Below are 12,589 nucleotides of genomic sequence, written 5' to 3'. Positions count from 1 at the left end.
TTTTCTTTATTTATGATTATTTTCAACTTGTTTGTTCCAAATTATTCAGTCAAATCATCCATTTGGCTATGGCCTGCTGCTTTCTGAGTGTGCTCATCAATCCAATTATGTGGATTTGGTTTTAAGAGTTTCTTTTAAGTTTATGTCATGCCAGAGTGGTTTCATAAATTAGAATTATAATTAGCTTTTGAAAATCTATATTAGTTATTGTTATTTTAAGATTGTGTTTCTTTGAAGAATTTGGAAGTACTTCTACTATTCATACAAATTTTTTCTTCCAAAAACATCAAATCAGACACTTATTTTTTATTTTTTATATTATACAAAAAAATTAATTTTATATTCAAAACATAACATCAATAATTATTTATATCACATCATGCCACTATTCTAATTCAAATTTTTTACTATTCAAATCTCAATCCAAAATCCAAACTCCCAAACAAACACTCCTTAAGTAATTTGGTATGGAGAAATGAGGTTAGAGAAATCGAAATTGTCTCATTTTTTTTGTTTGATTGTGTCAAAATATTGAGAGTTGAGATATAAAAGTTGTGCACAAAGTTTGAGAGTAATATTTTGATGGCAAAGTACTAATTCCAAGAATTATTATTACGGTCAAAGCATCTGACGTAATCCAAATCAAATTATATTTGACAATTCTTAAAATGTGTTCAAACGATTATCATATAATCACTAATGAACAATTCGTAAAAGAATTTTGAACCAATCCTTTACAACTTAATTTATACAAAATTAATTCTAGGGACACCAGAATTCATTCCATGTGTTTTGGAAACACATTAATTAATTTTCTCAAATTAATTATATGACATTTTGGTAAAAGAAAAGTATGTTCAATTTATAATATTCATATATACATATATGTACAAAATTGAACCAATCAAATTTTAATTTCATACTCAGAAGATAATCACATCATTTGGCCAATATTATTCATAATTCTCATGTGAATTTTAACATTGAGAATTATATCTACCTCTCCCATAAAAAAGAAAAAAACTTGAAGGATAAAAAACTTTTTAGTTGACCCCCTGAAAAATTAAATTCTACAAGGGTGCTGGGAGCGAGCCGATTATGAGATTATCAATCTAATTGAAAATTTTAATTATACCCCCCCTTCCATGGTGTTTTTTTTTTCCCAAACCGCCCATAAAATCTCAACGCAATCAAATACTCCTTCCGTCCCAAACAGGGTGCAACATTTACTTTTGACACGGGTTTTTAGGTGGATAGTATTAAGTAGGATAATTTAGAAATTAGGTGATGTGATGGAGTGAGAAATATATATTTTATTTTTTTATTTGGATGATGTGAGGGGATAAAGTGTGTGGTAGAGATTAAGTATAATTAATTATTTCCTATTTTAAAAATATTGCAGAGTATTTGGGACATACCAAAAAGAAAATGTCGCAGGATGTTTGGGGCGGAGGGAGTACAACGCAATCTCCCAAGGATTTCTAGAATGGGTATGTTATATGCCGTATAGCTTCCAATCAGCCTTGCCACATGCTACACCAATTTTTTTATTATTCGAAAATCGTTTATAAAACAACTAGAAATGAATTTTGCTATATTTTTTCTAACTTCAAATAATCTTATTAGGAACCAAATAAGTTTAGGAGGCTAACATATTATAAGGTGAATTAGCATTTGAATAATCGAATTTAGTATTTTATTGAATTGGATAGGATAGTATAAAATTTTAATATTAGAATTTGATATGTGCTAAAATAATAGTTAAATTTAAAATTTAAAATTGAATAATAAATTCATTTTTACCGGTGGGCTAGCTTAGTCCCAAGTTTTTTATAGCTAAAATTAAAGCCCAATATTTTATGGGAAACCTCCACACAGGCAAATCAGTTTATGGCTCAGGTTTATTTTGTATGCTCTACAAGACAATATTACCTAAGAATTTCTTAGAGTTGTTAAACCAACCGTTTGTGAACTCGGCTCGATTCAGCTCAATTCGGCTCTATTAAAGCTCGTTTGCGAATGTTAACGAGCCGAGTCGAACAACATAAACAGACTCGTTTGGTTAACGAACGAGTCCGAGCTTTGTTCGCGAACGTTCGTTTAAATAATATATTTATTATAAATATTATATATACATATAAAATTATAGTTTATAAATAAATCAAATATTAATTTAAAATATATATATTAAATTTTTTTATAATTTATATATAAATTTAAAAAAAATAAGACAAACGAGCTCGAACAAGCTTAATTGAGCCTAAACAAGCCGAACACCAACACGAGCTCAAACAACAAAAATTCTTAACGAGCCGAGCTCGAACACTACGAACAAGCTCGAAAGCTTAACGAACGAACACGAGTCTTGTTCGCGAACGTTAATGAACACTCAAAATTTGACTCGGTTCGGCTCGGATAGTTAACAACTCTACTAAGAAAATTTCAATGTCCATTTGCAGTGACTGCCATTGCCACTTCATTATAAATTTGGGTAAGTGGTTTGTTAGATTGCAGTATATAAAAGGAGCATGTATGGATATGATCAGATATAGTGAAAAATATATGAAAGTTACAACTCACTATCATGTTTCTTCTTGGGTTTGTTTTTTCCTTCCTTGTTGAGAGTTATTAGCTTTCTTTTCATGGTATCAAATAGAGCCCGCAAAAATTGATCCGACATGAACTCGACACAAAATAATTGGATTTGGGTCAAAGATTTTAACTCGATTATATATATGGGTTAAAAAGAACCCGACACGATAATAAATAGATCGGGTTATGGTCGAGACTTTCAAATCCAACCCAACACAACAACCCGACTATAATATATTAATAGTGATTACTATATTTATTATATGTAAAATAATTATAATTTAATAATTTACTCATTTATTAATTTAAACTAAACTCATTTTCAAATAATTCAACATAATTCATTATACACATTAGGTTCGAAGCAATAGAAATTAAAATAACACGATGACACAACAAAAAATAATTTAATTTGAATAAAGATTTCGACTGAATTATATATACGGGTCAACACGAACCCGACACGATGATAAACGGGTCAACACAAACCTGGCATGATAATAAATTAGTCAGGTTAGAGTTGAGCAATTTAACCCGTTTAAAGTATTGAACCCGACACGAATTGCCCTATTGCCAACTCTAGGATCAAAGCTCACTTGATACCAAAGATTTACAATATGTTGGTTAGTTATTAAGCAAATGACTGATAATTCTTGTTCCAATGTTAATATGATTTCTGCACATTCAACAACTCAAGCCAATGAAAGGATCCTTGGAGTACTATGATGTTTGGATTAAGGTAAATGCCCTTAAAGGCTTAGATCATAAACTCTATCACGCCAGAGCTTAAAGAGACCTTTATCTTAACTTTTAATGTGAAAAGCTTATGGAAGAGAGAGTATATTCGCGATGGATAAAAAGATATTTCATAACAAAAGACCTTTCGACGAGAGAAAACAATAGATTGATAACAAAAGGAAAAAATAAAAGCCCAAGTGCAGATATTATTAATGCAAAACACCTTCAAATCTCCTATTGGCTTCACTAACTCAGTCGGTAATATTGAGATTTCCTTTACTGGTATTGTACAAATAGATAGATTTTCTTGGCTAATTTCACAGTGGTGTGGTCACAACTATAGATACATTATCTACAATTTAAATGGATACTAGAACACGAACATTCTTGGGTGATATTAGCATTACTTAACAACCTGAAATAATTAATCAATGCGTGGCTGATTCATAAAGGGGAAATCAGAACCTGGAAGGGTCTAATACAACAATGTATGCCATCTTGTTGTCTAATTTGAATACAAGCTCTTCATAAGAAATAATCCATCGATCGGGTCAGGGAGCAGCAGCAGCAGCAGCACCAGCACCAGCAGTTTTCAATATAATATTTCATTCTTCTTCGAATCTATCAGTAGGGGCAAGCACATAGTTATCATTGCAGGCATGATCGCGTGAACATATCTTTCAAGTCAACATTTTACATGTCTTACCCAGAATATGCTGTTTCCTCCACAAGCGAAGAAGCTAATATACAATCCCACATCAAAATTGTCCCACTGAAACAAACTAATATCATAAGTTAAGCTCATCCTTTCCATAGATCCGCTGAAGCTCACGGGTTGCTGCTTGGAATGATTCTGTTGTAAAGGAAGATATATATATATATATGTTAGCAGAGAGAAATCAAGCAATAAACAAACAATGTACTTATAAGCTGGGGTTGGGTGGGTGAGACTTTCATTACCTTTCCAAGTACGAAAGGCTTTCTGATTTATGGGAGAACCAGTAGATGTCTGAATTGCATCAAACAGCATACTTTCTGGAGTGCTTCTTAACTCCTGAACTATCTGATAAATGGTCTTCCCATTCTCGAAGTATATGTGGTTGTTCGGGTGTTTTGTCTTGCAGCCAGCATGACGCTCAAACTCATACGCATTAAGTGCCTTAACAGGAGAAAGATTAAGACTTGAGCAACAATTATCTTCTATACGTTTAACTAATAATCAAACTAAAAAGATAAAGATTGGTTACAGTTTTAATCAAAAGTACAAGTTTAAATGTCTGTGCAAGTTAAATTAATTTAAAAAAAAAAAAAACTTCCATTAAACTATCTAATTCTAAATTTAGTTTCCTATTTACTCCCTGTACACTAAATTCGTCTCATTTACTCCCTATTCATCTTAATTTATTCTTCTTCACTCCCTATTCACTTAAAATTCCTATAATACCCTTATTTATTTTATTTTATTAACTTCAATTTTTTTTGTTATCTTCGCATACAACTCTTAATTTCTACCATATAATTTCAATTTTTTACTATTAAAAAATAAACAAATAAATTACATGTATATATATATTTAAATGTCCACAATTATTAAATTTTAATACAAAATATTTATAAAGAATATTAATTTTTGATTGAATAAAGTATTAATAAGTTAATGAACATATACTTCAAACATTCAGTATCGTTCGTCTGTCATTTTGTAAAAAAAAAAATAATAATAATAAAATTGATAATTGTTTACATAAATCAAGGGTTTTGGGTTAAATTAGGTATATAGAATTATAAATAAAATATTATTTTGAGGGCAAAATTGAAAGTTTATAGGTGAAAAATTGTAAAATCATAAATGGAGAATTGTAAAGAATAAATAGGGAGTTACAAAGAACAAACACTACTGACCAGGAAAACAATTTGCCAAATAGGGATTTTAGGAGAATTAACCGAAAGAAGAAGAAAAAAAAAAAAAAAAGCCTAATTTGAGCGTTTGGAACAAAAATTAGTCCATAAGTAACTCTTTCTGCAGATGGTGTTCTATCATGGAAGCACCTAAGTTACTCCATCCTATTTGAACATTATTATTATAATATTTAGTTAGTAGCAGAAGTCCAACCTCTTGGCAGAAAAATAATAATAAGAATCTTTTATTTTTTCTTTAAGAATGGTAAACAGGACCCTAAACCATGGTTAAATTGATCAAATTGGAGATTAATACCTTAGAATAGTTACAAGACTGGCACCCACAAAGATAGCCTGAGCCTTTAATTATACCACGCAATTCCTTGTCAAATGGAAAAAAGTTCTTGTTAGCCCATTAATGAAATAGAATACAAACTGTGATGATCACCAAAAAAAAAAAAAAGAAAAAGAAAATTTAGAAATTAAAAAAGATTAAATATACCTCACGAGAGACAGAAACATACTTCACCGGCACCCCATCAAGCATACCAGTGGCTATCAAACTCCTCACATTGGATGGGAAGCTGTTTGGGGCCTCTTTTCTAGTTGGTTTAGTCTCTAGCTTATTCTTAGATAGTGAATCAACTTTGGGTTTAGTACCCTGATAAGTGCTCAAATTAGCACCATTATTCAGCGCATCCATCATCTTTTTGCTCGGAATTTCTGATGTCGGAGTTGAAGATTGTTCGTATAATAAGCCATAGCTAGTAATTGGTCGAGACAGAGCCTCCATAACAGATTCATCTTGATAGCCTCCGAAAGAGAGTGTGTTGCTGTCCCCTTTGTTGTAGGATTGAGGTAACGAAATGTTATTGGAAAGACCTTTCTCAAAGGTTGATCCAATTGTTCTAATGTTTGCTTCCCCAACGTCATAGGAATGACCAATCAATGAAGCATGATTTCCAATATTGGGTTGTCCCATGGATATGAAGGTATTTTCATTTGCTCTGGGGTATGAATGATCCATGGAAATTCCTATACCATGTTCCATCGATGTATGCAATCCGTTTTCAGGATCCTTAACCTGATTGACTTTCACTTTTCTAAGTCCACCATAACTTAATTCTGTTTCAGGGTCTTCCATAGCATAAGAAATTGATAGACCAACAGAGGGATCATTCTCAAAATGTTCACTTCTAACTACTTTTCTCACATTCGAACCATCCATCATACCCATGGGCATATTTCTGTCGGTCAAAGTTATGGGTTTTTTAATATCAGATTCAAATTGCCCATCCAAGAATGGGCTTGTCACGGATGGCATTGACAGAAATCTAGAAGAATTTTCCCATGGGAGAGAACTCAACATAGCAATTCCTGATTCTGTCTTGCCAACAGTGGCTTCAACAGCTTGCTTTTTGCTAGGAAATAACTCCGGCTCAGAAGCATCTAAGAACCATTCCCGCGGGGCACGCTTAGATTCCTTTCTAGATGCATTATCAAAAACGGTGTCTCCATCGGCCAAATGGTCACTTCCTTTAGCCATCCAAAATCCTTTGTCCTGGAATGATAATAGTTAAGAACACAAAAAGTCTCCGGGAGTGTATGTAAACTTTGTTATAAAATGTTTTTTGTTTTTGTTTAAGATAAGGCAAGAGAAGGGTATTTACAAAAGCCCACCAGGGCTTCTAACTACTTAATAATACTGTTTCCAGCTAGAAACAACCCCTTCTAGCAGTTCTTTTTTCTTTTTTTTCTTTTCTTGTTTAAACATAATTTACATATAACGAATTTAACCCTACTTAAGTTCAGTTACAACCTATAGCATATGTCCCTTCATCATTAAAATCATAAAGTTCACAAATGCCCTTTAACATAAAAACATTCTAGATATGTAGTGTTCTTTCCATACAGTCTTGATTGCTTTAATATATATTGCTTTATTTGCAATCATTTCAACTACTGCTCCTATTTTACTATAAACTTTTGATTCTAATTAGGACTAAGCACCTCCTTGCTGTTACCTCAATCAATGAAGCCATACTACAGGACAAGAAATCCAAAATCATATGACCATGAATACTGCCTTCAAAACACACAAATGATGAGTAAAGATATTGCAAACAACAGAATTTAGAGCTCCATAACTATTTCCAAAAGAATCTTATCTAAGAGCTTTATACAGAAATCATGTGCCAGAACAAAGATAGAATCACAAACTGATGAAGATATTGCACAAATATATGGTAATAGACTATTTAGAGTATCAACATAAAGCGGAAGATTCAGATAACTTCGTAGAAATCAAACAGATTCAATTCAACATAGCAGAAAAGTAAAACGATCAAACAAACTGGCACATAGCTCCCCAAAAAGCTCAGAGTTAGTAATGTAAGAAAAGGGTAAAAATAAGCAAACTTTCCAATAAGATAATTAAAAATTATATATGAAGCGAACTAACCATTTGGAAGCTCACACTTGTCTATGCGGCAATCCTGCAGTTGAAATTTTGGATTGCAAAATATTACAGAAAACAAAAGCAAAAAATACAAAAAAAAAAAAAAAAAATGCATCAAAATTCATAGCCATTTCTACCACTGCAATCCAAACTCACGACGTGGGTGGGAGAAATCATTCGATTAAAATCACAATTTCTCAGATTCGAGTCAAAAGCAGTGACGAACGATAATAAAAACTGCACAGGATCGAAAGCCAAGGAATGCACCTGGGATTAAGTTGGTGGATGAAGATTCCGACAAGGTCTCCGGCGCCGATTTTGATTATTTTAATAAATAAATCATATTAGGGTTTGTTTGTTTGTTTGCGAGATCAGATTGTGCCTGAGGAGCATTCGATTTTTACCCGTTTGCATTTTGCTACTCTTTGTTTTGAGCACTGCGCCCAATACGTTTCAGCCGTCGGATTGCCCATCTGTCCCTTACATTAGTTTTTATTATTTAAAATGGATTATTTCAGATGTAGCTGTTGGTTATTATTACTGCTCCTTCCGATCAAAACAATTTACCTCTTTTCTATCTTATTTTATTTCATATTTTTATATACTTTCTCGTCAGCAAGATATAAATTATTTTGTTAGTAACACTGTCTTTTACTTCGTCCGTCCACAAGAAAAGTATACAATTACTTTTAACGCGGTGTTTAAAAAATAATAGTATTTTAATTATAGTGGGTAGTTAAAAATAGTGTAATGATATTTTTGCCCTTGCTTTTTGGTGTAAAAGTAACAATGTGATGTAAAGTAGGGGTATTTGTGGAAAAAAGTAAGGTATTTAATGAAATGTTTACTTTGTAATTGGACGTCCCAAAATAGAAACATGTATACTTTCTAGCTGGACGAAAGGAGTATAAGTTAGGTAAATTAGTAAGTTATTAATAATAAGTTATAATTTTATTTTATTATTTTTATATAAATAGTGTTTGTTGGTATTTTAAATATTTTTAATATTAATATATACAATATTGATACATTTTGTAAATAATAAAATTTTATACTCCTTCCGTTCACGGATAAAGTATACAGTTACTTTTGTTGCGGAGTTTAATAAATAATAGTATTTTAATTATAGTGGGTAGGTAAAAGTAGTGTAATGACATTTTTGCCCTTACTTTTTGGTATAAAAGTAATGATGTGATGTAAAGTAAAGGTATTTGTGGAAAAAATTAGGGTATTTAATGAAATGGTTACTTTGTAATTGGACATCCGAAAATAGAAATATGTATACTTTGTAGCTGGACGGATGGAATATAATACAAATGAATAAAAAAATATATTTATTTATTTGTAATTAACTTAAAATTAAGTATATAAAAAATGATAAGTTTTAAATTTAGATAAAAATATTTGTTTATCGATAAAGAAGATAAAAATAAAAAGATTTTGAATGGATACGTGTAGTATTTTTATTTATATTTAAAATTTTATTTATTTTATAAAAATTAGTTTATGTTAATTATAAATAAATATATATATTTTTCTATTATTTGTATTATATAAAATTTTATTCTATACAAAATAATATACATATGATATTTATTTGATTGAAATATAAATTTTTAATATATTTAAATATTTAATTTAAATTTTTTTAATCATATTAATACTTATTTTAAAACTACAAATAATATCACTTATATAAAAACATATATTAGAACTCACTATTATTAACTAATTAAATTTTATATTATAAATCAAAAGTGTCCGTTGTTCCGAGACAGATGAAGTATTATATAAAACAAGTTGGCAAAAGAATTTAGTTTGAAGATAATACAAAAATATAAAATTTAAGAATTTGACCTGAACTTTAAAAAAATAAAAAAAATAAAAAAAAAAAATTCATGTTTTAATTAATAATTAATTGAATGTGTTTACTTTTAAATAAAATTTTGATGTTGATTTCGCTATTCAAGCAAAAAAAAAAATTAATATCAAATCAAATATTTTCTTTGTTCCAACTCAAAGTATCATTTTACCATTTATATTTTTATCACTCAAAGGTACCTATTTTTTATTTTAAAAAAAATAATTATACATTAATATCAAAATACTATTAGATTTTTACTTAAATTACAAACATACTATTCGTATACAAATATTTTATACCTAAAGTTAATTCAATGGGAAAAATGACAAAATGTGATACCCACTTCTACTGGCCAATAAATACTAGTATTATTTTTTAATCTACTACAAAACCCTAAAAATGCCTATTTGGATTGGGACGGAGGTGAGTATCTATTTTTCATTTATTATATTACACTAAAATTTAATTTTACATTCAAAATATTACATTAATACATATTTATAACACATAAAACAATTATTTAACTTTAAAAAATTATTATTCAAAACGAAGCCCAAAACTAAAATCTCACAGCTAAACATACTCAATGTAATTAATAAATTCTTAAGCATACAACTCTTCAAACGTGGTGTTTTAAGGATAGTAACAGGACGAGTTTTGTACCTTAAAACTTACCTTGCAAAACAATCATAGACCCCATAACTCACATCACCCCGCTTCAACCCCGCCTTAGAATACGTACCACCTTAAATCTATCGGATACGAGACCAATCCGAAAAAAATATTTAGAAGATAAATATATTGAAGTTTATGAAAAATTGAAAAATATAAAACAATGAAAACGAGAAATATATAAAATTATAAATTCAGGTAATATGAATAATTATAAAAATATGTAATATTAATTTTCAAAATTATTAATTTAATTGGTTTAAAATGGGGCTGGGTTCGGGACAGGTTTATGAGCAAACCTGTAATCCACTACGAATTTGATCGGATTTAATTTTGTAAAATTCATAATTCGCCCCGAACTTTAAATTTTCAAGTCAAACTTGTTCTATAGCACCAAGGCCGGGGTAAGACCCGTCCAATTGTCATCTATATAATATTTGACAATTAGCTGTTAAGCAAGTCTGATTTTATCATATCTTCCACAGCCTATATATTTTTTGTTATTTGGTTTTTGTTGGATTGTTCATTGAAATACAAGGATTTGGGACAAACAATTCATATTAAAGCCTCCTCTTCAATATTCTATAGAAAGTGATTCATAAGAGAAAATATTTAGGGTTTGTTATAGTACTATCAAAATTTTGGGAATGCGGTTGGAAAAAAATTTCAAAATCAATGCCGAGACTACTAAAAAATACTCCCTTCGTCCACTTACAATGTTTACATATTTGTATTTTGGGACGTCCAATTACAAAGTTAATATTTCATTAAATACCCTACTTTTTTCCACAAATACCTTTACTTTAAATCACGTCATTACTTTTACACAAAAAAAGTAAGGGCAAAAATGTCATTACATTACTTTTAACTATTCACTATAATTAAAATGCTATATTTCTTAAACATCGCGCCAAAAGTAAATGCAAACATTGTAAATGGATGGAGGGAGTAATATAAATAATTTTAAATAGTTTTTATTTTAATTATTTCAGAAGTTCTGAGATCATTTTCTACATAATATTATTTAATTTAAAAAACAGAATATCCGAGGCTATTCCTTAACTATCGTATAAGCTTCGTAATTTTCTAAGTTCATTTTAAATTATATCGAGATTTCCAAAGTTTTATTGTATATCTTAGTTTTTTAATACCCGAAATTGATCTAATTATGTTTCTATTATCCGCAAGCGCAAAACAAATTTGGAAATTTCCGAGTCCATTGCTTGGTCTCAAATTTTCTAAAGTTTTATTATATATATAATTTTTGTAATTAAGAAAATTGTCTCAAAATTTTTGAAGTTTTATTATACTCCCTCCGTCCAGCTAGAAAGTATACATGTTTCTATTTTGGGACGTCCAATTACAAAGTAAATATTTCATTAAATACCTTACTTTTTTCCACAAATACCCCTACTTTACATCACATCATTACTTTTATAACAAAAAGTAAGGGCAAAAATATCATTACACTACTTTTAACTATCCACTATAATTAAAATACTATTATTTCTTAAACACCGCGCCAAAAGTAATTGTATATTTTTTTTTGTGGACGGCGGGAGTATATATTATTTATATTTAATTAATTAAAAAGCTTAAAAAATTATGAAGCTTTATTATATATGTTCTTTTTATATTTAAGAAAATTGTCTCATAATTTTCAAAGTTCTATTATAGTATATTATTTATATTTAAGTAATTAAAAAGCTTCAAAAATTCCGAAGTTTTATTATATATACTCCTATTATTTTATAATTAAAAATTATCTCGAAATTTTTGAAACTTTATTATATATATGGAATGGATGTTGTAGTGATGCATACAGGACTGTTGTAATTTTCACATTATCCATAGCCCCCCTTGTCAAATGGTGGATTGGAGGGATATGGGCATACGAACCCACGGGGTTCCATAATATGACGGGGTAATGTAGTGTTGTTAACTGCATGGCACCCAGATTCCCCAAGGAAATGGTAAAAATGATAGAGGGATGTTTTTTCTCAAACCATAAAAATCTATACTGGCTTAGCATGCCATTTTACTCCTCTTGATTGAGAAAGACTTGCTTCTCTGGTCGGATTTTGTGGCCAACTTTCCTCCCCAATTAGATGGAGAGACATAAACAGTCATATTTGTATATGATCCGGCCTCCTTAAACTAATAAAATTTCTATCGGTCTTCCACTGACACACCGTATCCACATTGTAGTTTATTTTCTATATGAATGGGATAATGCTCTTAGTTTTATAAAAATAAAGCAAGACATGAAATAATCATGGTCCCACTGAGCGTGTCAATGTATTGTATCCGAAAATTATGATATTATTAATTTCACGATGGCTGATAAAAATTGATCGAAAAAATAA

At 29.8% G+C, this 12,589-nt stretch overlaps 1 protein-coding gene across 3 annotated transcripts; it reads right to left on the bottom strand.

Annotated features, from left to right (window-relative positions):
- Positions 1-3,516: 3,516 nt before the first annotated feature.
- On the bottom strand, positions 3,517-8,121 carry LOC127244367 (uncharacterized). 3 transcript variants are annotated; one of them, XM_051264859.1, is made up of 7 exons: positions 7,955-8,120; positions 7,691-7,724; positions 5,732-6,790; positions 5,546-5,611; positions 4,291-4,489; positions 4,037-4,183; positions 3,517-3,951 (listed from the first exon to the last, which is right to left on the bottom strand). In XM_051264859.1, exons 2-6 carry the CDS (start codon positions 7,691-7,693, stop codon positions 4,119-4,121), a joined length of 1,392 nt encoding a protein of 463 aa, XP_051120816.1. In that variant the 5' UTR covers positions 7,694-7,724; positions 7,955-8,120; the 3' UTR covers positions 3,517-3,951; positions 4,037-4,118. The 3 variants fall into 3 exon arrangements, with proteins under 3 accessions (XP_051120816.1, XP_051120817.1, XP_051120815.1); XM_051264860.1 differs by lacking the exon at positions 7,691-7,724 and having other exon boundaries at positions 7,955-8,121; XM_051264858.1 differs by lacking the exons at positions 7,691-7,724; positions 7,955-8,120 and adding an exon at positions 7,254-7,651.
- Between the last annotated feature and the right edge of the window lie 4,468 nt (positions 8,122-12,589).

This window comes from Andrographis paniculata, unplaced genomic scaffold (genome assembly GCF_009805555.1).
Source record: "Andrographis paniculata isolate CXL003 unplaced genomic scaffold, ASM980555v1 Contig9END, whole genome shotgun sequence".
In the NCBI taxonomy this organism is placed as follows: Eukaryota; Viridiplantae; Streptophyta; class Magnoliopsida; order Lamiales; family Acanthaceae; genus Andrographis; species Andrographis paniculata.
Note: the sequence above shows the minus strand (reverse complement) of the source record. Positions and strands in the feature narration are given on the sequence as shown.